Source organism: Hippopotamus amphibius, chromosome 11 (genome assembly GCF_030028045.1).
Source record: "Hippopotamus amphibius kiboko isolate mHipAmp2 chromosome 11, mHipAmp2.hap2, whole genome shotgun sequence".
Classification (NCBI taxonomy): Eukaryota; Metazoa; Chordata; class Mammalia; order Artiodactyla; family Hippopotamidae; genus Hippopotamus; species Hippopotamus amphibius.
The window spans coordinates 65,107,168-65,134,943 of NC_080196.1; the positions used below are offsets into that span (position 1 = coordinate 65,107,168).

Sequence of the window (27,776 nt, forward strand, 5' to 3'; positions counted from 1 at the left end):
ACTGTCTTAGTTTTCATTAGATTTTAAGAACCAGAGTTAAGCAGCCATTATATTAACCCTTAGACAAATATATCAAATCATTATGGATTCTATTATGCAGCTTTGACTGTCAAATTACTTCAGCTAATTTTCTGAAGAATATTTGTTGAATGTTCCAGAAAATAAATGTATTTCTCCAAGGTGTCCTGATCTTAAATTCAAGAGCATAACAGATAAAATCATAAAAGGAAAGCTTTAGGATCAAGGTGAGGTTGGCCCATACCTGAGTATTATTTGTGTTATGTGACATGATTTCTCTTTTTATTTTCTGAGTTTGCATTGTTTAGAGACTCTTTCACCATGCTGCATATGTTTAGATGTATTTTTATAAAACTCAAATGAAAATATTTGGGAGAGATAGTCTAAGAGACTTTCAGTCCATCCTTCCTCCTATGTCTTATATTTTGACACTGTACCAAGTTAGATCAAGTAGCCTAGATACTTGAATTCAGTAAACTCAGCCTCTTGAAAAATTATCTATTTACTTTTTAATATTATGTAGTTGACTATGTTTGAAGAATTAAGTCTCGTGCTATTTTTTGTAAAATTTTGCCAGGGACGTTGTCCACTAGGCTATTTAATATCCACTATAAATGTTATCATTTTGGAACTCTCTTTTAGCATGTAATGAAAAACAATGTGTTTCTGCTGCAGAAATAGAGTGCTGTTATGTTTTCTCATCATTAACTTATCTATGTTCACTTTTGTGCCTGTGAGGACGTTCAGAGGCAAAAATCTTTCTAAGGTCTCAATTATCTGTTTGTTGAATTTGTTTTAGCTTACATATTTCCTTGGTAGCTCTAATATCTATTTGGAGGAAAAAGAGATATAAATTTAAAAACAAATGTGTAAATAATCTAATTATGGAAACATCATACTTTCAGGCCATCTTCTAAGTTCTTTATTCATAGTATTTTTTTAAATTACCCTCAGTAATTTTGATATCTGACCTTCTGATTTCACAGTTCTTTCACTGGAAAATAAATATTTAATGTTTAGGAAATAGTACATTTTTGAGGGAACTGAACTAATTACATCCTTTGTCTCTACTTGTCTGATGCAGACTAAAGTAGAGAGATTAGAATTGTCTTCAATTCACAGCTTTCACAGATGTTATAGGCATTGCAAAAGCTACAGTGACACTATTCTTTAGCAAATAGAGCCATTATAAAAAATGAGTTAAAATTCTTCTTTATACTAAAAATTTGATCAGAAATATACTGAGCCCTTCATACAAGATCTTGATTAAAAACTTTATACCTGTGCAACCATTATTATTCACAATATTCTTCGTGCATCTTGAGCACAACTGTGCAGGTTTCTCTCTTTGTGACCAATTAACTTAATTGATGCTAATTAGCAAACACATTTTGTTTGAATTCCCCACCTGCTATTTGTACCAATTTTTGCCCTCTCTTTTATAGATGTCATCTACCATCCCCCAGGATACTTTCATACCATCCTCTAAGTTCTCTATTCATAGTATTTCTTTTTAATTACATCCTATAATGGCTTTGTTAATAATATTGATAGCTAATCTTCTACATTCACAGTTCTTTAGCTTTCTCAGTTTCAGTGATCTGTGTCATTTTAGCCATTATTAGTATGGATATACCTTACTTTCACTCAAAGAGCCTGCACAAGCTATATTAAAATTTTTCACAATCATCTAAAGGTTTTCAAGTATTCCCTGCTGTCTTTACAGAGGAAGTGTCCTGGTCTTGTTTGCTCTGGATAACGCTGCTGCTTCTGCTCCTGTCATTTGACCTCCTTCAGAACGTTGTCTTCAACCATCCCAGTGGTCGAATAGTTTCAGTTTTCCCTTTTCACTGAGTTTTCCCTTTTCTTCTCTTCTGCCTTAAAAAAAGGCCCCAGATTTCAAAAAAAAAAATATATATTGAATTTTATAACTTCTATAATCTTTCATTGAAGACTTAATGAGTCTTTCTTTGCCATGTTTCCTGAAATATTGTTTTATCCTCAGAGGTTATGCCTGTTACCACCAACTCCCTTGGTAGTCCCTTAAATTCAGTCTCTGATTCTCACCGCTATGTTGAATTAGTTCTTATGACGATCACATGACTACCTTTGCACCAAATACAAAAATTACATCCTCAACTATGTCACCCTATTTTCTTTTTCTTTTTTTTTAATTTAATTTTATTTACTTTATGGCTGTGTTGGGTCTTTGTTGTTGCATGCGAGCTTTCTCTAGTTGCAAAGAGCAGGGGCTACCCTTCATTGTGGTGCACAGACTTCTCAGGGACGTGGCTTCTCTTGTTGTGGAGCACAGCCTCTAGGCTTGCGGGTTTCAGTAGTTGCAGCACATGGGTTCAATAGTTGTGGCTCATGGGCTCTAGAGCGCAGGCTCAGTAGTTGTGGAGCACGGGCTTAGTTGCTCCTAGGCATGTGGGATCTTCCTGGACCAGGGATCGAACCCATATCCCCTGCATTGGCAGGCAGATTCTTAACCATTATGCCACCAGGGAAGTCCACTTCATTTTCTTAAGACTCTTTTTTTTTTTTTTTTCTATTTCTATTTCTATTAATGTACCTTTTTCTTGATTTGGGGCACTTAAGATTCTGTGCTTGGCCATGTACTGCATATTACCCTCTCCACAGCTGCAGAGATCTGCCCCTGTGTACAGTACTCTACTCTCAAAGTAGATCCCAGTCATATTTAAAGCCCTGGTATTTCATTCCACATATCAGTCAGATGTTAGACAAATTGTTATATCGTCACCAGCTTCTCTGTACTCTCTGGCACCCAATCTCTCCACTGATCTTCTACCTCATCTACCAGATCACCAGTAAATTCCTCTTGACTTATCTGTTTCCAGCAATCACACCACTATTGTCATTTACACCAGTGTTCATAAGCTTGGAATGAGATTTGACTCTCTTCATACTTATGACTTGCACCCTACCACTGGCTATATGCTGTTTATTTTTCCTTTGCTGTCTTTCCCAAATCAGTCCCATAAATTTGAATTTTATCAGCTATCATTTCAATTCTAACCTTTCATATCTCATACCTACACTCTTGCATAATCCTTCTAACTCAACTATCTACTTCCATCTTATACTCCCTCCCTATCCTCTAAATTCATAAGCAGAGACAAAACTAGGATTTGCACCTGAAAATTATGAAATTTGGGACCTTTTTTTGAAAGAAAAGTAATAGAAAATTATGAGCAAAAATTAGGTAGAGGGATAAATATTTATCTACAATTAGAGAAAAAGCACACACAAATTTTTTAAAAGAGAGAAATCTTGAAGATTCAAATCTCTTTCTTCAGACATATCTTTAGACAATTTTCAGACACACTTATATTAAATACTTCTTGGTTTTAACTTGGCTTCCCCTCCCTACCTAGAATATTTACAACATCCAGAAACTCCAGTAATCCCATCCAGTTGAAGAACCCTGGTGCCTGAACTTTATTGGCTTTATGATAAATCTGCCTTTGTTCCTGGAGTAATCTTCCTCAATTCTGGCTTCGATACTGTAATCCTTTTGTCATCTCAGGACAAATTCTGTTTCTTAGTATAGTATGTTAGAGTATGACCTTCTGAAACTGAGACACCTAGATTCAATTCCTGCACAATTTTATACGATGTTTCTGAGTCTCCATTTTTCTAAAGGAGAGGGCTCTTGATGTATTACATGTGATAATGTAAATAAAATATTTAGCATGTAATCTGGCCCTTTTCTACCCTTTCTTCTAATATACTCAATTATTTCCTTTAATGTCTAGGTTATCAGAGGGAACTGCTACTCTTTCTCTCAGTGTGTGTTCTCTTGTTTCACTGATTTTTCCAGACTCAGGGTTCATGGGTACTATTCTCTCTTTATTTACTGAATGTATTTTATTTACTAAAATTGAGGAGTAACTAAAGTGTAAAGAATACAGCTATCATAGCTTTCAGAGTTACTCAAAAATGGATCTTTTAGTTTAAGCAAAAAGTTGACTTGAGTCTCATGGAATACCCCCTCACACACCCCACTCACCTTCCCTCTGCAAATACATACAAATGCTGAGTAAAATATAACAATTTTTAAATACACATATAAGCTAAAAAGAAAGAAAAGGAAATTCTCAGGCCTTGAAATTAGTAGAAAACTCATAGCCAGTTTTGTAAGCCCTTAATTTGATAGGGTAACAGAGTAGGAAGATAGAAAAAGTGAATTTAAGCCCAAACAGATTAGGGCTGGGATTTGAATACCAACTCAAGTTCAGGAGATGTGGATTTTGGTTTGTGACTAGGCAGGAACCTGAACTGGGAACTATATAAAAAGCTGGGACCCTGGAAGGACTACTCTTCCATGAAAGGGAAAGTAGAAACATCAAATCACAACTTCAAAAAATGAAATGACAGGCTTTATAAACATTGACAGTTTAGTGTCAATGTTTAGGTTTTAACCTTACTAGATGGGTTAAATAGCACATAAAATGATTCAACCAAAGAGAAAATTGATATGCTAGAACTATGGAAATTACTCACAGAAAGAAAAAAGAGAAGGGGAATTTGAAACAGAAGTTAACTTGGGGACTAGAATGATACAGATTGAATAGACATTCCAAAGGAGAAATTAGAGAGAGCGAGGACAGCATTCAAGGAAAAAAGGAGGAAGAATTTTTCAGAGTTGACTAGACCATGAATACTAAGAACAGAGAAACAGACCATTTCTGAGCAGCAGAAAGTACATCAAGGCAAAACTGCAGCAGACCCAAGCAGTTCTTAAATGTCACCAGGAAGAAACAAGAAATCATCTAAGACAGGAAAGCAGACTAAACATCATACTCGTCTTCAAAATAGATGTCAGAAGACAGTCTTCAAAATACTAAGAAAAAAGTCTTTAAATTTTTTAGAGAAACTACTTTTAATCTACAAATCCATGCCCAGCTAAACTCTACTTTCAGAGTGAGGAAGAAAGATATTTTAGACAACTACTGAAATTACCACTCACAAGCTGTCTCTGGAAGAACTAAAATGTGCTCTAAGGAAAAAGGAAAGAACCCGGAAGAAGACACTGAAAAATTAGCCTCATTGGTGAGCGAATCTGAAGAAAACACTCTGATTTGAACCAGTGGATGTTGGTTCATAGCTATGTTTTATCAGCTGTTACTTGTGGATCTTGTACTGTATCTCTTGTAGTTCAGATTCCTCATGGGAAAGTGGAAACAAATAGCACTTATACATGAAAATGAACAACACTTGAAATAACAAATATAAAAAACTCCTGGATAACATAGTACCTGGTCTTTGAGGAACAGGATAAAAATGCAATCGAATCTGAAATTGTGTTCTACTGCTCCCTTTATTGGGAAGCCCTTGTTGTGTCAATCTGTTGAACTCCTTGGAGGACTAAATCCGATGTGCCTTTATCTATGTAATCCTCACTTCTAGGTCAGAACAGCCTTAAATCTCTCTTTCTTCCATGTGCAAGTTGTACTTTGTGGTACTTTTGTAGTTTTATTTTATCCTGTGTTATATTACTGTTATTTATATATGGGCCTTAGCTCCCTAATAAGAGCTTACGTTCTTTGACTACTCTGCTTCTTAGCTTGTTCATTTCTGTATCACGCACTATGTCTTATACAGTATAATTAGTTGCTCGTGAAAGCTGCTCAGTCCATGTTCAATTCAATGGAATTAAAATGGTTGAATTAAGGATGAATGAATGAGTGGACCTTCATACTGATGTGCTACTTTGTGGTAGAAATTACTTGGGAGGTAAGCTAGTGTTTATTGTGTGCTCTGTCTTTCACAGTATCCTGCAGTTGGCATTTCCATTTTAAAAGCGACTAATAACTGAAAATTGAGCCTAATGTATTTTAAATGTTTAGGGAGATTTTTTTTCCTAAAGAAGGCAGTCATATAACGTTGAATTTTAATTCTCTTGAAACACTATTTAAAAATTATTTTTCTCTATTTGGCAATTAGTATGAACATTAATTGTATGAATGGAATTTATATATAGTTTTAGGTTTCATAAGAAAACTATTAAAAGATGCCATGATCCAAAATAATCATAAGTAAATAGAATCACTTATTTTCAGAATGAAAAGATGTTTCCTAGTGGAGATTTGAATAAGCTGTCAGTTATAATGAAAACATGTCACTTTAGCTGAAAATTTAGTTTATCTCATCCTGATCAGATGTAAGTGTCAGGTGACATTAGCTAAATTGGGCTTTAGTATCAACTATAAAACTTAACAATTCCCCATGTACTTGTGAAAGATCATTATTAAAGGCCAGTAATGTTCTAAAATTAAGGCCAAAGCATAGACTGTTAATTCATAATGAAATACTTATAATCAAAGCCTAGATGAGGGTTAATTAGCATTTTTTAAAATACATTTTTTAACTCGTTTTAAATTAGTCAAGGAATTTTTCTCAAGAAACTGGGAAGTCCAAGGATTATCACATAGCTGGATCCAGAGGCTCAAATATCAGGGATTGGCCACTCTCCCAGTGCTTCTCTGTGTATTGTTTTACCTCTCGGACGGAGTCTTGCTACCTGTTGGGAAATGTTACCATCAGCAGCTCTAAACTTCTGTTCTTAAAACTGCCAATCGAAGAGCAGTCTTCCAGCCCTGGGTCCCCATTTCCATGAAATGAAGGAATGGGCTCCCATGATCGTCCCCCAGGACTAAGTCATGTGTCCAGAGTCAGGTCAGTAAGGGACTTTGCTTATCACATCCACCAGAACCATACAGGGTGAGGTCAGGCAGTTGATTTGCTATTTTAGTCCGCATCCACCACCCTTGTCTAAAATCTTGAATCATCAGTGGTCCAGAATTCAGAACTTGTCTGATCTGGGGACACGATAAAGTGCATATTCTGTGTATTACATGACACTCACATTGGGGTCTGGAAAAACAAATGTTAGTCTTGCTGCTGTAAAATATAGGAATATTCACAGAAAGATAACAGAGACAGTATTTATTTTGTTTATCTCCGTATCTCTGGACTTGGCACAGTTCCTGACATATAAAAAGTGCTCAGTAAGTATATGTGTTGAATAAACTAGTAAAGGTATCACAGACTTTATGTCACTACTTCATGGAATTCTAACAGCTGCCCCGATATAGAGATTATTTTTCCTATTCATAATTTACTGATTAAACTTCAGTCTTGCCATTCATAAAAATAGAATAATGATTCTTGGCCGAATGAGTGAGGCTCAGAGAGATTAAACAGCGAAAGGGGTCTGGCAGATTGCAAGGAGCTGATTACATAATAATATCCAGGTCTGCCTGACTTAGTTGCTAAACTTACTTTAGTCCACTGATACCTGCAAATGAAGCTACCTGGTCAAAAGAAGGGATTCCTTAGGAGCTACAGCTTTTTACCCTGTAACAGTTATGTGGTTAGGCACGGCTATGCCATTTTGGGGTGACAGGATATCATCCAAGCTGCAGAATTTTCAAATTATGTATTTTAGAAAGTAGCAAGATTAGGAGAAATCACCTTAATGTAAAACCCTACCTAAACTCGTTGATAGTTCAAATCGTTTGCTTTAATTATCTTAAAAAAAGCTCATTCTACTTACAATCTCAGATTGATGTCACAGTTGCTGCCAGTCTGCCTTGTCTAATACTTGATTAAGCTGTACTTAAACACCAAGTCGAGAGCATTGCCACAGTAACCCATGAACAGAAGCTTACAGTCTTGATTTCTTTGACTCTTTTATAATTGCAGAAACAAAAAGAAAACCTACATCATCCTAAGTGTACAGCAAAAGTTCAGAGGACTCTAATATTGCTTAGTTTTAAGACCAAAAAATGGAATAGTTTGTTGGTGTGGTGGTAAGTTTTACAAGCATATATAGGGAAAGACACATTTAGATTGTGCCAACAGCAATCACATCTTAAGCCCCAATTAAAATGTGACTTTTTAAACTCCAAAAGCCCCATGTGACTGTTCAGCCATCTGTTTAATGAAACAACCACCACTGAGTTGGGCATAGATAATTATTACAGTGAGAACAGTGCTGGGGAAAGATCAACTCATCCCAGTTGAGTATGACAGTTAATTATGAAGAGATAATTAGTGAGGGCTGGTTAGCACTATGTCATATCCAGGAAAGAAATAAGGTAACAAATCTCAATCTAGGTATAGATCATGTAGAATGTGTAGTTATGTACATTTTTGAATTATTATTTTTAATTCTTCTAAGATATATACTAAATAGTAGATTTACTCAGCTATATTCAGCCAGGAGAAGTGTTCTTTTCCATAAATTATCTATTGAACTCTTTGCATTTGATTTTTTTTGTTGAAATATCATTTGAAGTTATTACAATGGAAGCTTTTGTGTTTTAAGGCCACTCTTACTAGTGTAAGAAGGAATCTTTAGCATTTATCCCTGGTGGAACTCATGACTACAGCCCGTAACACACTGCCAGGAAAACACTAAAGAGATGATTTTAGAATAAGCTCTTCACTATTAAATGTAGCGAAGGAAAGGAGAGCCCCCTTGAAGATGGTTCTGAGAACTCATACTAAATAATAGTTTTAAATTTCTCTACGATAACACTGCTTTTATGAGGAGTATAACTGATTAGTTTCCTTCTTGCTATCTTGGTCTGAGTACTTTTGAGTTGTGAAATAGATAATGGCCGCATTATGGAGGAAAAATAAGCAAAAGACTTTCCTATGTAGTATCGTATAACCAGGCATAGCCTAATTGAGCTCTGTGTGTATTGACGAGCATTGGCATTTATTACTGGTTCATCAGTGTTAGAACCAAGGGGATTGTTACCAGGATTGCCTCACAGCAGAGAAAGAACTTCTCTGCCTGCCTCCTTGTTCTCATTTTGGGCATGAAACTAAGCTTTATTATGTTTCATGTACAGTATTTTCTTGGTGCTTCTGGTTGCTTCAGCATGAAACTCTTTTGAATTTAGATTGCATCAGTTTAGAACATGCGATGGTATTTAGATAAGTTCCATTTTATCATGCTATTAATGAAGAAGGGTTTTAAAGAGTTAGTAGGAAAATGTTTTAGGAGGATTTTGATAACTTTACAAGAAGAATTTTAGGAAGATCCTAATATATTCTTTGTTTCAATGCATGATAGAATTCGCTGTACGTGGATTCCTCTGTTGGAATGTGCAGTGTTTCAGAGCTCTAGCTTTCTTTCAACTCACTGAGGCCTTCTTTGTAAAATGAGAATAAACTTTACTAGGGATTATTATTCTCAGTTTACCATCAGACTTAAATATGAATTCAGGTGTTTCCACATCATAGCTGTGTGATCTTGGGAAAGTTATATAGGACTTTAATTTGGTTTTCTTTAAAATGGGTGATATAAGTACTTTTTCTCAAGGGTTGTTTGGAAGAAATTAGATAATGAATCTTAAGATTTTTGTATTAATGCCTCCACATCTAAGCAATCAAGATGAATTAGGCATTATTAATATTTATCTTAAAATTAACTTAGAATGAACAGTACTGGTTTTCTCCTTGGAGGTACATATTTTATCATGTATTTAGGATATTGTAAATTCCTTGAAAAACACATACATGTGTATTAAACTGTAATATGGACTTCATTCATTCATTCTGCCCTTCTCTCCAATGAGCTTGAATCAGTTATGATTGTAATACAAACATGTCTGCTTATTTTTAGTTGAGTCAACAGTTTATATGTAAAGATTTTTCCCTAAAATATTTTATTTTATAAATAATGAATTATGTAAAAGTACTAAGAATACAACAGAATTTAGGAGAGGGAAGAGTTGAGAATTGGGGGACATAAAACCTGGCTTCTGTTTCTAGCTCGGTTTGTCCTTAAGCAAAAATGTTTCTTCAAACTTTAAGGAAGAAACTTGTACTGAATGATTTCTATGGCCATTTACAGTTCTCAGATTATGATCCTACAGTAAACTCAGAACAACTCTATTTTCAAAATTATATTATTTGACTTCTGGCCGTGTCTAATCACGTATCTTTGCTTCTGTTCATTTTTTTCCCACGTAATAGGAAAGAGTACTTAATTGCTTTATCTTGAAGTTGATTTTTTTCCCCAAAATCTTGAAATAATTAGGTTATCCACTGACCTTAAAAAATATCTAGTTCCATTCATTCAGGACATTATTCTAGTTTCTGAGAAGACCAATTAATTATATCTGGGAAAAACCCAACTCTCTCTATCACTTTCTCCAAAAAAAATTGTATGAATTATTATGCACGGTAACTTATACTGTTCTAATAAAAGTCATTTCCCATTTTGTTTTTAAATATTAAAAAAAGAATTTGAAAGGAAATGCTACCAACTAATTTTAATTAAAAAGATAATTTACCTTGTATTCTCTCTGTTAACAAACTACCAGGTGTGTGAGGAATGTATGTGTTTATTACTACCATTTAATCAGCTTAATGAAGCTCCATGGCCTTATATATTCCTAATTTTGAATAGAGATACCAGGTAAAGAGAAAAAATAAAAGGAATGAAGAACAGAAATAGGTCTCTGAATTTTATGTGCCTATCAATAATTGGATCAGGAAAATAGAGACTACTGATATGTTATTTAGCTTCTGTTAATTCAGTCCCTAAAACCAAATGAAGTGTCAAAAAATGTAGTTTATAGAGGTATGAACTCTCACTTCTATCTGAATAATGCTAGCTACAATCAAATAAATGATTATTTTTATAAGGGAATGTTCTTATTCCTGTTTTTCCTGTAACACCGTTGCCTTTGAGGCAACAGAATTCAATTCAGAACAAGAACATTGTGTATCCAATTCCCACGGGGTTTAAAGTATAATTTTGAGCCATGCTATGGCCACCTTTTAATGAAACACTGATTTTTGTAGCTTAGTATATTTTCAATTCTGAGCTAGACTCTCTTCTCCATATTCAACAAAGTACAGAATGAAATGAAGCAATATGCATTTTGAAATGATATATACATCTTTATGACAATTTAAAATTTTTTAAATGTTTACATCATTTGACCCTCTCTGTTCCCAGCCCACAGTCCTGGCTTTGTAATTTTCTTCTCCAAACTATTCTTCCTGCTACCTCAGGGGGGCCTGTTTTCTTTCTTTTGCAAAAATCACATTCAAAATATCCTAATGCTTTATCGTCAAAGTTGTCTAGCCATCACTTCTGGCATCTCATAGGGTTAGCAGGTGGAGACTGCACCCTATACCTTTCCTACCTCTTGCCTACAGAGGCTACTTTGGAGGTGGAAACATGGGGGAGTCAGCTGAGGCAGCAGCAGAATTGCTTCCTAGTTCACGAAAGGTCAAAGCCTGGTCTCTTCTGCACTGAACAGATTCTACTGAGGAGTATCTAGTAAACCACTGTGGTCTGAATTTAGCTGTTCTAGAGTATTGTTTGAGATAGAGAGGTTGTGGTTCAGCTTGCTAAAGCACATCATACATGCCAGAGTTAGCAAAATGAATCAAGTGCAATAAAGGCATGTTCACATTCATTTACAAAACTTAATTAAAAGATCTCTATTAGTTGGGAGACCTCTAATAAATATGTATGGCATCCGTGCATATTTTGGACTTAGGCTTTGAAAAGTCTGAGATGGCATACCATTATATGTGTTAGATTGCTGAAAAACGCTTATTTTATAATTTCATATTTTGCTATCTCATCTGGTTTAATTTTTGTGTTACTTCTTATCTGTCATTCGCTTATCATAATTTTTTTAAAAACCTGTTTAGTATCATTAAGTACTTCATCTTTCAGTTAGATAATTTTGCATGTAATTATGGGGAAAAATGGAAACCTTTTCTGATTATCACAAATGATATGGAGAATCACAAACAATTTGTAGTTAATTAGGAGCTTAGTCGGGGGGTGAATGAATTTCTATGTGGGCTACATAGAATATGGATTTCTAACATGTACCTGTTAGATTAATAATAGTAACATATATTTTATAAATAAAACAAATCATGTAGGCACACACAGCACATCTCACATCCAGAACATCAAATTTTTATTATAACAAAATTGTTCTGACTGAATTTTTAGTTTGTTTTTAAGCTAAAGTAAAGTTTTTGGGTTTTTTTTAAGGATTGTAATCACATCAATTGTGTCACAACTTAGACTGTAAATAGTCATGATATTTCATATTAAGATTGTTTGATATGGTCTGAGTGTCTGTCAGTTTTTCCAGCTGTTTCAGCCCTGTCACTTGTTTTTGTTTTGTTTTGTCGTGCATTGTCATATAAGAGAATTAAAGGACTTGTTTTACTTGCAAAACCCAGTCAGCAATTGTACCACTGCCTGTTCAAATGCCAGCTTAATGTCTCAGTTTAAACACTTGTGACAAAGGAGCTGTGGGGATGAATGATGGATGTGTAGCGAGTCTAGCTTTAACCTCTAACTAGCTTTCATTATTCATCTTTGCAATTTCCATTTCCTCTTTCTATTGAAATCAGTTCAGTTGAAATACATGGAGACTCCTGCCTGTCCTATGAGATCTTCTGAGCATAGCATTGGTCTGTTAATGATACTGTTAATAATTTTTTCATGTTTTTCTCTCTCTTTTCTTTTAGTCTCGACCTATTCCTTCCCACCTTACTTCAGCAGTTGCAGAGAGTATCTTGGCTTCAGCCTGTGAGAGTGAGAGTAGAAATGCCGCCAAGAGGATGCGTCTGGATAGACCACAGGTACTGAAGAGTGTTGGGGTCTGGTGATCACCAGCTATAGCAAATACGGTTACGTTAATCTGATTTATGGAGAACAGAATCTCTGGAATGGATTTGAAGTCCACAGAGATATAATTTTTCTGTCTTTGTGATATGAATTTAAACTTGAAATGCATGTCCATGACATCAGTGGAGATGCAATGACAGAAATTTTCTGCGATGAAAAATGGACAACTGTAAAATTAATGTTATAATTCTATTTAGTAACCTATTTGAAGGCCACTGACTTCTTTAAATAAGAGGCTCTAACTGATCATTTACAATAGTTTTGTAAATTGACCTGATCGTTTATGATAGTGACCTGATTGTGTTCTTTTTGAATGAAAATGAACCTCTCTTTAATTTCCTCTGGTCCACTGCTAAATGTTAATACATTATGCTGGGTGTGGGGAAAACACAACATGATCTTGAAGACTAGAAAGCCATAAAATGGGGTATAAAATAATGAAAGTTTATGTCCTGGGCTTCCCTTCACATTAACAAATCATTTACTATATAAACATTAAGTATCACCTGTCTATGTCTCTTTTCTAAGGCTGTATATCCATGTGATGTAGATGTGTATATTTTTTGTGCATTGTTCACTGATGTTTCACTCAGTTTTTCCCTTGGTTTATCTGCTTCTATCTGTCTCTCCCCTTCTCATGTCTGGAATGTTTTTTCTCGGTTTCCTTTTTCTGTTAGCCCTCTTTCTTAATTACCCATGATAAATAACTAAATTGTAATATATAATTTTAAATATTATACATAAAGTATGCCATATTCTGATTTTTAAATTATTTTTACAACAAATGATCTGGGTGCTTCATATTTCTGATTGAAGCTGGGTTAAGGAGACTAAATTGTCCGCCCAATTTTGTTGTTCCTGTGAGCCAGTGAGTTTCAAAGAAAATGGAAAAAAAAGTCTTTCTATTCCAGGCTTAGAATATTTTAAAATGTTTTAGAATGGCATTATTTTTTAATTGCTATGTTTTTACTTGATATAACGTGCCAATAATTCTAAACAATGCAAAAGATGAAGCCTTGAATTAAATAAAAAATATGGTATTAGCCTCAGATAAAATATATACGAAAATGCTGATTTGGAATTTGCCAAACATATTTATTCACATACACATGTCCTCAGTTGAGACGTTTGTCATTATTATATCTCTAAAATATATCTTGCTTAAAATAAATTACAGGCTATTATACAGTACCCTATTTAGCATAATGATTAAGACTGCCCATTCTGGAGTTAAATACAACTGATTTTGATTATCAGCTCTACCCTTACTAAGTATGTGACCTTCAGCAAATTATTCCAGTTCTTTGTGCTTCAGTTTTCTCATATGTAAAATTACAATAATAATAGTACTAATCTTATAGGGGTGTGTGAGAACTCGAAATGATAGATTTATGTTAGGTACTTAGAAATTTGCCTGTCACATGGTAAGTATCAAAAAGTGCAGCCTAGAAGAGGTTATTTTAATTGATGTTCTAGCTTTTCTGTCATTGCATTGGTATCAGTAAGACTATAAAGGAGCATTAATAGTACTATCTCAGACATAGGAGTTTTGAATTCAGACTAAGTCCATTTGAGAAAAGATCATTATTCTAGAAATCGGTATGGTACAATTCTGGGATTGAAAGGACTCTCCTGGTTGTCAGTTCGCCACATACCTCACCCAGTCTACACCTAGACTATCCTTGAATCATAGTATCAATCATCTGCCACTGTTGTTATGAAAATTAAATGACTGATTCATGTTATGTACTGCCTACAATCTCCTTCTACAAGATCCCCAAAGCTTCTCATCCACCAATATCTGGTCCAATCACTTAACCTCTGTTGGCCTAATCTGTAAAGTGAAGGATACAAATATAAACTTATTTCTTCTTACTACGAATTCTATAGATTTCCCTTGGCATGCAGCACAAAGGTTTCTACCATGTGGATTTTGCATTTTCATCAAAGCATGGAGATGGGGGCGAGGAGAGCTCCCCTAATTGCATCTAAACACTCTGCCTGAGTAGAGACAACCAGGCTTCTTTTGGGTGTTGGCAATGACATCATCCTTTTCTAGGCACATTCTTAACTCAACTCATACTTCTTAGAATTTGCTAGTGACTCAAAGATTCTTCATTGTGTCCCTGCCTTTCTGTTGGTGCATGAAGGTTCAACAACGAGACAGTTAAAATCTAAATTCTGTTCAGCTGCACATATAACTGCCTGCTGCCCCTGGTCAGCCACACGTAGGGCTGCAATTATATGTGTCCTTCAGAATTTATGAGACTTGATAAATTAATTGGGCTTTATAAAGCTCTCTGAGCTATGAACATGAAAGGTACTATGGATGTGTTAAATACTTTATTTCATATGTCCACCTTGCCCCAGGATCCAGAGGAGGCAGCCTCAGCCCTAAAGCAAGCCAGTGGCAAGGGCAGGAACCTCCTGCCTCATCAGGAACCAGAGGACACCTGACTGAGGTCAATCCCCAGTGCATTATAGAATATATGCAGCATTTCCTTTCTTTTAACATGAAAATCTGGAATTTTTGTGTTACCTAGGAAATCCTTTCTCACTTTGACAATTCAAAAGATGCACAGAGCCAGACTTCACATTTATAATTCTATGACATAACTCAAATTGTCTTTATATTTGTTATCTAGCTATTATTTCACTACTATTTCCTTAAAAGCAAATCTGTCTCAGTGTTTGATTACAATTCATCTCATCAGAGAGACAGGCAGAAAGTGAGAGAGATTAGAACCATCCAATTGCTGGTCATTTATCTCCCATCGGTGTAAAGTTGCTGCTCTTTTGGAGGGATATATATTTTATTCCTAGGCTTGCTGAAATTTTTGATTAATGTGAGGGTTCCTTTGGTTTCTTTTCTCTATTTAGTTCTTTCAGTTAAATTAGCTTGTAGTTTTATGGAAGGAATCACGTGAAACCAATGGTCAAGGGCTTCTTCGGCAGATCCAGCCCTCATGAAGGAGACTGCAGAATGAGTGCTGGGTGACAGATTTTGTGGTGACTGGGACAGGTGGGAAATCAATGGTCAGCTGTAATGTGGCACCTTTGACTTTGTTGAAAAGAACACCGTAGGGGGAAAGGGGAAATGGCATGTTAGTTGCTTATGACATAATAAAAGGTGAGAAAGCAGGGGAAAAGATACTGAAAACTGATATATCACTACAATGAAAAAGCAAATCACTGTTAGTAAACCAGCAGGAAACCATTGGCCCAAGACCTAAAAATATTTAATAAGCCCATAGTTCCTGCTACGCTGTTTTCCACAGTACTGGTGAATTCTCTGCGACCTGTATCTTTTTATGATTTTTCCCTTGTTCTGTTAGGGTGCTAATGAGTGAGCATGTTATTAAAAGAAATGTAATTGTAGTTATTGAGGTTGAAAATACAGCCACATAAGCACAGTGTCATTTTAATGCAGACGTTTCATTTTGTCATGGATGTATTTGAAGACGATCTAAAATACCACTGTCAAGACAGCTTTTGAAACAGGCAGCTCTCCTTTCTTATTTCCTTCTGTATTTGCAAGTCGTTTTCACAGTGCATAATTGAAAGAAATATTTTTTCAATAGGATTTTATGCATAAATGTAAACATTGTGATAGTAACTGAGATAGGGTTTGAAACCTATTTCTGTGGCCTTTCAGCCTACACTCGCATACCCCTACCCTCAGTCATCCTCGGCTTTCATTCTACTTCTAGCATTTGTTTTTCTTATATACAATATTTTGGAGAAAGAAAACTGTATCTTTGAGTGTTCCAACGTGTGTTTCAGCGTGGCCCTTTCATCCAGAGGAGAAAATATACTATATAAGAGAAATAAAGTACCACCTAGAGTGGTTCCTTGAATATATTGTATTTCCTCTGAACATGCATAATTTTAAACAATTGAGATAGAATGTACTTCCCGAGTCATCTAACTGTAATAGGCCTTATTTTCCTCGTTAGTAATAATAATAACAGCAACAGCAGGAACATGCATGGATGCAGCACTGCGTGAGGGGCTTGGGGGTGGGGGGTTGCAAGCCTATTTGGGGTAACTGTCATGGCTTTTCAGGAAGTGGAGACGCTGAGGCTTAGAGCTCTTAGGTCAGAGCTGCTCAGAGCGGATCCCCACTTGGATCCAGTCCTTGTGCTTTGTAAAATCATGCTTATAGTAACATTTTTTAAAAAATCTTTTCAGACATGCAGGCTTATTTTTGATAATTTAGGAAATAGAGTAATGCATAGAGAAGAAATACAGTTGACTAGTAAAGCCACTATTCAGTTTTATAGTATAATTCTTTCTACTACTCATATTTCTATGCAAAACTTCCTGTTTTAAAAAGCAAAATAGCATCACATTGTATCCTTCCATTTAGCTTGATGGTGTGAATATTTATAGTATCGCTATGTAAGTTTATCATTTATTTTTAAAAGCCACTTAATAATCCATCATGTGTTTTCTAAATTATTAAATGCTGATTTTATTTTTTAGGATAAATTATGAGAACTGGGTCAAAAACCAGCAAGGATCTTAAAACTCTTAATATATATAAGGTCCATGCCCTTAATTTCTACCATATTCCTATAAAAATAAGCATTTTTGTTGGTTTTATAAAAGTATGCCCATTAAAAGCTTGATTTAACAAGCTTTAATTTCTGAGAATCCTTGATTTTTAACCAGTGGTTCCTAAACCTTTCAAACATCGCATGTCTTTTTTATAATAATCACCTTGAAATGGCCCACTTCTAGATTCTGAAATGCAATTTATAGTTAACACAGATTATCTCTGCTCACAATTTATGTAAGTATAATGTCTTGATTTCAATATAAATAATACATTATTTATTTAAAAAGTAATATATAATCAAATAACATGTATTTTGGTGTGGCAATGTTGGGATTCCACATCACTAGAAGATACAATGAAGTCATCAACTGCTTCTACCTGTCCCTCAAGTCAGTGAAGAAGCAGCAGCTACAACTGTTCTCTGATACATGTGTGTTTTGGCAACTCACAGCATTCGGTGACATGAACTTTGCAAATGGTGAAAAACTGTTGATACAGTTCCAAACTAAACATAGCACAATACTCTCTCAATTTACATGGTAGTATATTCCTGAGACAATACAACATATATTTTAAAGCATGCACAAAAAGTTTGTTCTTATACCTAAAATGAAATTAAACTTGAGGCTCATAAAATCCTATTCAGGCTTTCACCTAACAGAAATATCCAGCAGGACTTTTTAAAGTTCACATGGGAACAGGGACAATTCTTGGTTGAATTGGTACATCCTGGAGCATGTCTGAGCTTCCCCATAAGCTGGTCTTCCCACTTCATGCCTATTTCACCTGCTGTATATTTTCCAAACGTCCCCTAGGAGTGGTAATACTCTTTCTGAGAAGCACTGCTATGGACAGACTAGTTTAGGATTTGAATACAGGAATGAGAATAATAAATTGTCAGATCTATTCCTTGATAATGAACGCTTAACTCAGTTCCTCCCATTTTGAGGAGACTGGCCTTGAGGTTCAAAACCCACAATTTTCCATAAGATTTGCACTCATTACGTCAAATTAATTCTCCCTCCATCCTTTTTTCTATCTTCTATTTACTTTTTTCTTTTTAAATTTGCCAGAGCTTAAAAGTAAAAATTACATGCTGTAAGATAAAAATAACTTAACCAGGCCCTTTGGTTTAATTTTATTTCTTTGCAGGAAGGTGGTAAATGTCAGTGGCCATAACAATTATGCCCCCAGTCAAAAAAACTAAGCCACATATGATTACTAATTCCAGTTGTATTCTTAAAGTATAATTCCATTTTGTATTCATCATTCAACTATTTTCAATATCTCCTGAGATTATAGTTACATTCTTTTCTAATTTGGAAGTCACCATCAATTAAATTACCATGTTTAACATTTACAGTAGGGATGCCACAACATCCAGCAGTTTGCTACAAATATAATGCCACACAAGACAAGACTCAGTAATCTTCAAAAATGCATGCTTCCATCAGCTTCAATCATTCATAAATATGCTGTTTGCACACTCACTATTGGAGGGTGTGACTAGGTGTACACTGAACCTTCTATTCACTCACGTGGTCTCTGAAATACCTGGCAGGGTTTAGTAAGTAATCATATTCCAAAGGAAGATAGGTTTTCTCACATAGGAAATAGCTAACACAAGTAGGTAGTGAACCATGACTTTAAGTTCATGAGCACCAAGGGGTGAACAAATTAGTAAACTGATCCAGAGAGACTTAAATACATTCTCACTACTGCATACCAACCATCTTACCTCTATTGTACCAGAACAGACTCTCGGAACGGTTATAATCACATTTTTAAATAATAAAAGTAGGGAAATATTATACGTTCCATTATATTTTTGTAAACATAGCAATTTTATAAACATAAAAACTAAGGAAAAGTAAATATATGTACCAAATGAAAATGTTTTACAGATACATAAAATATCACTTATGGATAACAGCATTAAATATTTAATATTCTAATTTAAAATTTTTAGTTCATTGTGCATGTTATATAATAATTGAGAAACATGGTTAAATAGTTTTACTGGAATTTTTATTTGCTCTGTAGGGAAGAATATTTGACCTGTATTCTGTTGGTATTTTGTGAGCAAGATAATTGCTTTACGAATCTGTTTTCTTTCAGCATTAGCTTAATAATGTGGCTGGACTTCAAATAGGTATTATTTCCAACTTGAGTTCTTGCAGGATAAGTTTTTAATGACAAGAGTTTTAAATTCTTGTTTTCCCAAGGTTTTTGAACTGCTCTAGGTGGTTCCTTAAATATTTCATTGTATCTGTATCAGCAAGGAATAAATATGATTAAAGGAGAAAATTAGTTCTAAGTAGCCCTAAAGTAGTTTATTTAGCAAATATTCATTATATGGAAGACATTTTGCTTGGTACAGAGGCTACAAAACAAGGATGGGGTACCTTTACTGAGGATTTACCTGGTACTAGATTTACTTAATATCACTTGCTACTGAGCAGGTGTTTTTATTCTCTCTTTGCAGATGAATGAAACATAACACGTTTTTTCTAGAAACTCACATTCTATTAAAAACAAGCAAAATTAGTATGGTAAATGAAAGTATAAGGGTGTGATCAGATTGTTGTGAATGCCAGAGGAGTGTTCTTCTAATTCTGCCTGGAAAACCCAGGAGGGCTTCCCAGAGGAGACACTATTTGAGCTGGACCTTGAGAAATGAAGGCGATTATGAGAGACAAAAAAGCTAGCGGTTGATATTCCAGACACATGGAGCCTTTCCAAGCATGAAAATTTCTTGAGTATTAAAAACCATAATCTCTGTAAGTGAAACTTGAGATTCCTGGGAAGAAATAAAAGGAGAGGGGATTGAACATGAAGGTTTAAATTAGATTGTGGGCATTTTATATGCTCTGTTACGTTACTTGGACTTTAAGTACATGCCAGAGATGAGTGGGAAGGAGAGTGACATGTCCAGTTTTTAGGAAGCTTCAGAACACTAGGGACAACAAAATGTAGATATGTACTAGGGGCAAAGGTGAGGTCCCAATTCAGCAAGAATTCCTTTCTCTACTGCCTACATTTCAGATTTTCTATTTAAATGTGACAATATTTAAATTCGAGCTAATGCCAAAAAATAATTATGAAGATTAATCTGCTATAGGATATTTCGAAGTTACAAATGAGTGATTTGGGAATACCTGCTCTTCCATGCTGCAATGTTAGCTCAGCTAATGAGGAATCAAAGTTTAATATTCTCCTATAGTGTCTACTAATATATAACTGTATGCATAGATTGTTATTCTTTCTATCATAAATGTTTTTCATCTTTTTCTCTTTTTATGATGTCTCAAAAAACTGACATTATGGTTTTCCTCAAAAGTGACTTTTTATCTTTTTTTTTCCCTTAACTTGAGAGTAAGGTTACTTCTGTGTAATATTTCCTTAGTGTGTGTATTTTCACTATATAATGTATATCTAAGTAGTGATGTACGAGGTATGATTCTCTTGGTCTCTCAATAGTACTATGTAGCATGTAGATCAAATGGTTTCCCTTTTTTATGGATGAGGAATCTGAATCCGAGAAACTTTCTTTTGGATACATCTATGTAGTTTCGGGTGGGGGGAAACTGGGAACAGCCTCAATTTCTGATTTAATTTTTTGTCTTTCTGTTACTCATTTTGCTTTACTATTTGATTTTTTGGCTTCATTGAGAACGCTCCCATGTTTGTATAGAAATGATTCTTTTTTAATTTTAGGTGAATCTTTGGCTTAGGATGTTATTAATTTCAAGTGGATCAATGTCAGGATATGAGTGGGTGGTTTGAATTTCTCTCTTCAGAGAGAGAAATTCATCATAATATGTTGATTCACTTTTCGTTGCCAAAGTCAGGGGAACATATGGTTTACTGGGTTCTCTATGAAGACTGCATTTTTGTTAATATTATTTCTTTTAAAACCAGTTATTTTAGGCTTAGCAGACAAATGAAGAGTCTGACATATTTTGTTTGTGCCAAATATATTCATTTTTATAATTTATTTCTCATAATCTGTTCATTCCTTGTCGTCTTTTCTCTTTAATCTAGCCACTTTAAAATCCATTAGTTACTCTGAAACAATAATTTTATGTGTATTGGGGAAATTCAAGTTTATAATGAAATTAGATAATATAATAGCTTGACAAATTGGGCTGTGCTTCCTAATGAAATTTATGATGTTTAACATGACTCAGGTGGTAAATACCACGATCCCAGTGGCCTCGAGAAATACACATTGTTCTCTTAGTTACTCAGCATTTTGGGAAAGCACGGTTTCTGCAGAGCTAGGTATTCTACATAGCTGTGGCTTAGCCTTTATTACGAATGATTTTACTTTCATGTGTAGTGGAAATATTCCTAAAATCTCAACGCATCTTCCTTTCATGCCATAAGTCTTCCGATCATAACTTTTGAAGATGGATTTAGTTATTAATATTAATCTTTACTAAGGATTGTGTGGTGCTGACATCAGAGCTTTAGCTACAGACATAGGTACTGCAGAGCAGGTGATATAACAAGTGATCTTGTAAAGTCTGTCCTAGAGAAAGCTCCCTAAGGCAGGTCAACTCGCTTTATTGGTAATTTACCTCTTTCTCGTAATAGGTGAAGGGAGCCTGAGTTTCTGATAGGCTTGGCAGCAAAATTGATCTTCACCTATTAGCTTTGCTGAAATGGATCAATGTCTCATATAATCTCTCTTCCTCAGGAGGAAACCCCATCTTTCCTATGCTATCAGTGTTCTTTGCCTGTCAACAATATTAATTTTTTTTTGCTTCAACAATCCAGTGGCTTTTCAATGTCCAAGACAGTCTGTATTTGTACTTATTTATACCCTGTTAAAAGAATATAAGGAAAACTACCTCTCACTGTTTTAGGAGTTTATGCAAAGCTATTTTCTAAGAGCTCTTACTGCATTCACTCATCAAGGGGAAAGTGATGTTTATATAGGTCAAAAACCAAGTCACATTTATTTTTAAGCTCCCTTAATATTTTGCCTTGAATGCAAGTAAGATCAAGATAGCATTTTCAATGAAACAATTAAGTTGAAAGACCAGTGAGATTCCTACATTAAGATTAAACTTCTCATTAAATCATTTCTCTGGTAACATTCCATGTTCTTATTTTTCTTGGTTTTGGTGCTAGTTCTGTTTTTCAGAAAACAATAGTGTACTCTGGGCCTGATATTCAAGGACCCTGAAGGAACTTTCAGTGCCCGGCAGGAACCTTCGCTTTTTTCATCCCTGAGGTTTGAGACTAGCCACCTATTCCCAAATCATTTGTGAAAATCTCAGTGAGATTTAATCGAGGTCGGGGTTCTGAGTTCTAGAAAGAGGGCAGAAAGCAACAGTACAAAAAGAAGTCATACTTGTAACTGTAAATGTAAGTTATAAAATTGGTAGATGTAAGTGAAAAGTTTATCTGAATCCTGTAGGCATTATGATTTCCACCAATAAATGGCAATTAAAGTAAAGCTTTCTACTATATGCCAATGCCTTTCCTATACGTTATTTATTTTTGCTACATGATTGCTTTTGGGTGGGGAGACCTGACAAGTTTAGAGAAAGAACTTAGCCTTTGATTCAGGCCTTTGGAATATAGAGTCTGGAAACTCAGAAGCAGTGGGATGTTTTAACTATAATACATATGTGGGCATTTACTTGAAGTTGCTAACACATACATAACTTTTCAAAGAAGAGCCTCTTTTCCAAGTTTTTAAACTATCATTTTTATTATAGGACATACTGGACTCAAAAAACGTTAGAGCTTCCGAGAACCTCACAGACCACTTAGTTCAATAAGTTTATTTTATAAAAGAAACAGGTCTGGAAAGGTTTATTTTTAGTTTAGATTTTCCTCCCTTCCTCCCTCCCTCCTTTCCATTCTCTTTCCTTCTTTTTCTTTCTTCCTTTCTTTCTTTCTTTCTTTCTTTCTTTCTGTCTTTCTTTCTGTCTTTCTTTCTGTCTTTCTTTCTGTCTTTCTTTCTGTCTTTCTGTCTTTCTTTCTGTCTTTCTTTCTGTCTTTCTTTCTGTCTTTCTTTCTGTCTTTCTTTCTTTCTTTCTTTCTTTCTTTTTCTCTCTTTCTTTCTTTCTTTCTCTTTCTTTCTTTTTCTTTCTTTCTTTCTTCACTGATTTTTTTCATATTTCACTAGAAACAGAATTTCTCTTTAAAAAGAAGGAAAACAGACCAACACAGTACAAAGAATTTAGCTCCCTTTGATTTCAAAGTAATGTTCTGAGTAATGAAAATCAGAATGCTTCATAAATTTCAAATCTTAAGGCCATCATACATTCACAGCATGCAAGAATTTGAATACTCTTTTGAATGCAGAGCTCAGAAGGTCACATTAGTTTAATTCAATTGCATTTTTCTGTCATTTATTACTGCCTGTGAAGCAAGTTTGAGAAGTCCAATGAAGCTGTCAAGCTTTGTATGTCTCCATAAGTGTGAGGAAAATTTCCTTTCCAGGGAACTGCTCAGCTATCTGTGTATCTTCTTTAATTCTTTACATAAGATCCTACATTTGAGGACATTTTAAAAAATACAGAATCCTTTCTGCAGTTTTTTATTATTTTATTTTATTTTATTTATTTATTGGCTGCGTTGGGTCTTCGTTGCTGCACACAGGCTTTCTCTAGTTGCTGCGAGCGGGGGCTACTCTTCATTGTGGTGTGCGGGCTCCTCATTGTAGTGGCTTCTCTTGTTGTGGAGCATGGGCTCTAGGCACGTGGGCTTCAATAGTTGCGGCACATGGGCTCAATAGTTGTGGCACACAGGCTTAGTTGCTCCGTGGCATGTGGAATCTTCCCAGAGCAGGGCTCGAACCCGTGTCCCCTGCATTGGCAGGCAGATTCTTTACCACTGCGCCACCTAGGAAGTCCTCTGCAGTTTTTTATGTTAAATGAACTTCTTGAATTACCATGCATTTGATCATTCGTATTCTAAGAACAAAATTTGTTGAAACTGTTTCAGATACCAAGATTCAGGATTAAATGCCAAGCTCTTCATCATTCAAAGTATCATCTCTACTATATTGGAGAAATAAATCAGGTCATGTATGGGTAACATAACATACATAATTATACTAATGTTTGTGTGTTCTCTTACACCTTAATTTGAATGCACGTAATTTTTCTCATTTAATTTTTTCCCCAAAACTCGGTGATGTATACGTCATTATTATTCTTACTCATGACTAAAAATTACACAAAGAGGAAATGCAGTGCCTCGTTGTTGCTCCTGTTTTCTGTCTATAGAAAGGACATTTGGGGGCCTCAGAGATGTGCGATTGTGGAGCAGAATCTTTAATGCTCCAAGCATACCGTCTTTCCACAAGTACGTCTTTGCTCTGGCAGTCTGCCAGCTCCAGTTGCACTCCTGTATTTATTTGTACACCCATCTCAAAGTGCACCTGCTTTAAGAAGCATCTCCTGGACCAACTCTCAGCCCACAAAGCTAAGTCCCTTTTCTCCTTCTCTATGTAGCAACGACTATTGGCATAGCATATTTTAGGACTTGATTATATTCCCAGGTAACATTGTAATGGCCTCCAGGTGTCTTTTGGAATATTGCCTCTATAATTTTTTATCACTCTGTGGGATTAAAACAGCTTTGGCTTTCATCACTCTGAGCCCCAAAGATACCTAGTTATGTACTGGGATGAGGATAAGCACTAAATAAACATCCATGTTTGATGTTTACTGATGTAGCATGGCAAAAAGTTCAGTTTTAAGGAAGGAAAGAGCCTTTTAATGAGGTGCCTGCCAACACAATAGGAAATGTTCAAGCCTGAGAATGGTAATATGTAGCCAAATAGAGCAGGAATCATTGCAATTAATATTGCAATTTAAAATGTTGTCTGACAGCTTGGTAAACACAGTTTTAACACCAAATGGGGAAAATCACAAATACAATATGATAGGAAGGAAGGGTATAGGCTGGGGAGAGGATGTCTCACCATTTAGTTCTTTGAGCACTATTGCTTTCCACTGTTCAGTGAGAAAAAGAAGGCAGCTATTAGGTTCCTGACAAAGCAATTATAGCGAGACACAGACACTGGGAGCTGACCTGACATTTGCCCTTGGGTAGTTGTCATAGCAGCAGGCTGAATGGAGCAGTTTAGTACAATTGCTGCTGCAGGCTCCAGACGGAAGAAGTTCCGCCCTAAATGCAGCACATTTGAACATTAATATATAAGTATATGTATTAATTGTTCCTTAGTGGTGGCTGTCTCTCTTTCTCCTTTACTCGGCACTTATCTAATTTTAAGGATTCTTTTCATGAGAAGTCCATATTCAAAGGCAACGACAACTATGTGCCTTGGGAGGATTTGCAGTGATGTGTCCAGGGTATCAGTCCTTGGGGAGAAGTTATTTGAAACAGCGTTGCTAACAAAAGAAAGATTTAGATGCTGTAAACTGGATGTAGCTTTTTTTTTTTATATAGCTATGTATGTTGTGTCCATTCTTATCAAATAAATAATTTTTGTCCATGTTACTCTTTGCTTATTCCCAAATATATGCTTGCACCTCTAGAGCTGTGTATCATACACAAGAGATAGATGTTTAAAGTTATCTATAGAAAGATGAATATGTAGGTAAATACATTATGTCCACATAAAGGAGAGGGTATCTGTCAGTATGTTAAAAAAAAAAAGGCTTTGGGATCGTTACTGGGGTACTCATTTGAGTTTTTAAAATACTGCTTTTAGTTTAGTAGCCTAAATTTGGTGTTAATGTGGACATGTTCTCCAAAAACTGAAGTCTTAATAGCAACATTTAAGTTAAATATCATTATATAGTCATATTTTATAAATATTTATTAATGCATGCATAATCTCTAAACACTCAAACTGTTAACTGCATAATTTTTTAGCAAAAATATGATTTCTATTGCAGTGATAAATAAAATATATGATAATCTTCTGCCTAAAACAAACAAAAAGAATAAAAATCCTAATATTCTACATGATCAGCAGACCTGTATATTCTAAATCATGACCTTAAAAAATTTCTAATGGATACATGTATATGTATGGCTGGGTCACTGCTGTGTACCCGAAACTATTACAACGTTAATTGGCTATACCCCAATATAAAATAAAAAGTTAAAAAAATGTTTCTAAATATTTTCTAAATCATGATCTTATAGAATTATGGAGTAAGCATCAGGAAAGGATCATAAAAGATTAGTAGACTCACATCCAGGAGGATGTATTGGTTCTCTTCCACAATCAATATATATATTCCTAACTTTAGAGTAAACTGAAAAATGACATTTTTTCACTCAGTTTTTTTGAGCTGATGAATATATAAATAATGCTACTGACAAAGGAAAAACAGAAATATAATCTGAATAGTAATAATTTATTTTTGCTTAAAGCTTGAGGAAAATTAATATGATATATTAACTCTGTAGTAATTTCAAACAAGCATTTCAGAAATTACTAAAGGAAACATAGAATAATCTGAATACATAATAACCTAAATTTAAGATATCAAATTAAAATTGAATTTTGTCTCTGTTATGACTCAGGTTGGAAATTAGGGGACTTTTCCAAAAAGCCTGGAAGCACAATTTGTTTGGACATGAGAATATGCAAATGTTAAAATTTAGTGTATTGTTATGAACTTACTTTTAAGAATGTATTTAAAAATATAAAATATATTCACTTCAATCGCACAAAAATTGAAGGTATATCCCATCCAATCTAAATCCATATATTATATATGAAGAGAGATACTCACCTGTATTATTCCCCTGGTAAAACCTTAAGCAACATTTGTCTGCTGCCTCAGGCCATTGAGATACAGCTGACTAACCATCTCTATATTATCGCAGTCTACAGGAAAGTATTCAATGAATACACATTTAGAGATGAGGAAAACTGGCTTACTTTTCTCCTCAGAGATAACTTGAATTAGGAATTTTCAAGTCATTTCATTCATTAAGTAATCAGTGAAACACCATACCAAAATCTTTATTTTTTATGTTAAGTTTAGAAGTGACCCAGGAGAGTGTGATCTGACATTCAGTGACTATTGAAAACAACTGCAGGAGAACAGTGCCAAGAATTGGGATATCTAACACATAGAAACCTCTTACTTGAAAGTGTTAGAAAAGTTAGTAAAAAATGATTTAAACAAAAGGGAAATTATAAGCCCAGGTAACTAAAAATTCTATAAGTAGGCCAGCTTTATACGTATGTGGGTTGATTGTCTTATAGATAAATAGGATCTCTCTGAGAGGTCTCTTGGCTCTATACCATCTTTGTTGTTTCTATTCTCAGTTTCTCCCTCATGGTAACAATGTGGCTGCAGCAGCTCCAGTTTTTCATCTTCACAATTGACTATGATTGGGTTACACATTCAACCCTGAAGCAACTGATGAGGCCAGGAGAACAGAATAAGTTGCATGCTCAGTTTTGGATTCATGGATGTAGTCAACTATGCACAGCACATGGAATAAGTGGGAGAGGAAAATCAGATA

General features: G+C 35.0%; 1 protein-coding gene across 6 annotated transcripts in view; it reads left to right on the forward strand.

The window, feature by feature from the left end:
• The window catches only part of NOL4 (nucleolar protein 4), a 400,651-nt gene that overhangs the window by 289,660 nt on the left and 83,215 nt on the right, over positions 1-27,776 (forward strand). For 5 of the 6 annotated variants that reach the window (XM_057699284.1, XM_057699287.1, XM_057699285.1 and 2 more), the window contains one exon: positions 12,574-12,687. The exons of the other annotated variant lie outside the window; for it this stretch is intronic. In XM_057699284.1, the coding sequence (XP_057555267.1) occupies positions 12,574-12,687 (114 nt within the window). The remainder of the gene's footprint in view (positions 1-12,573; positions 12,688-27,776) is intronic. 6 annotated transcript variants of the gene reach the window in all.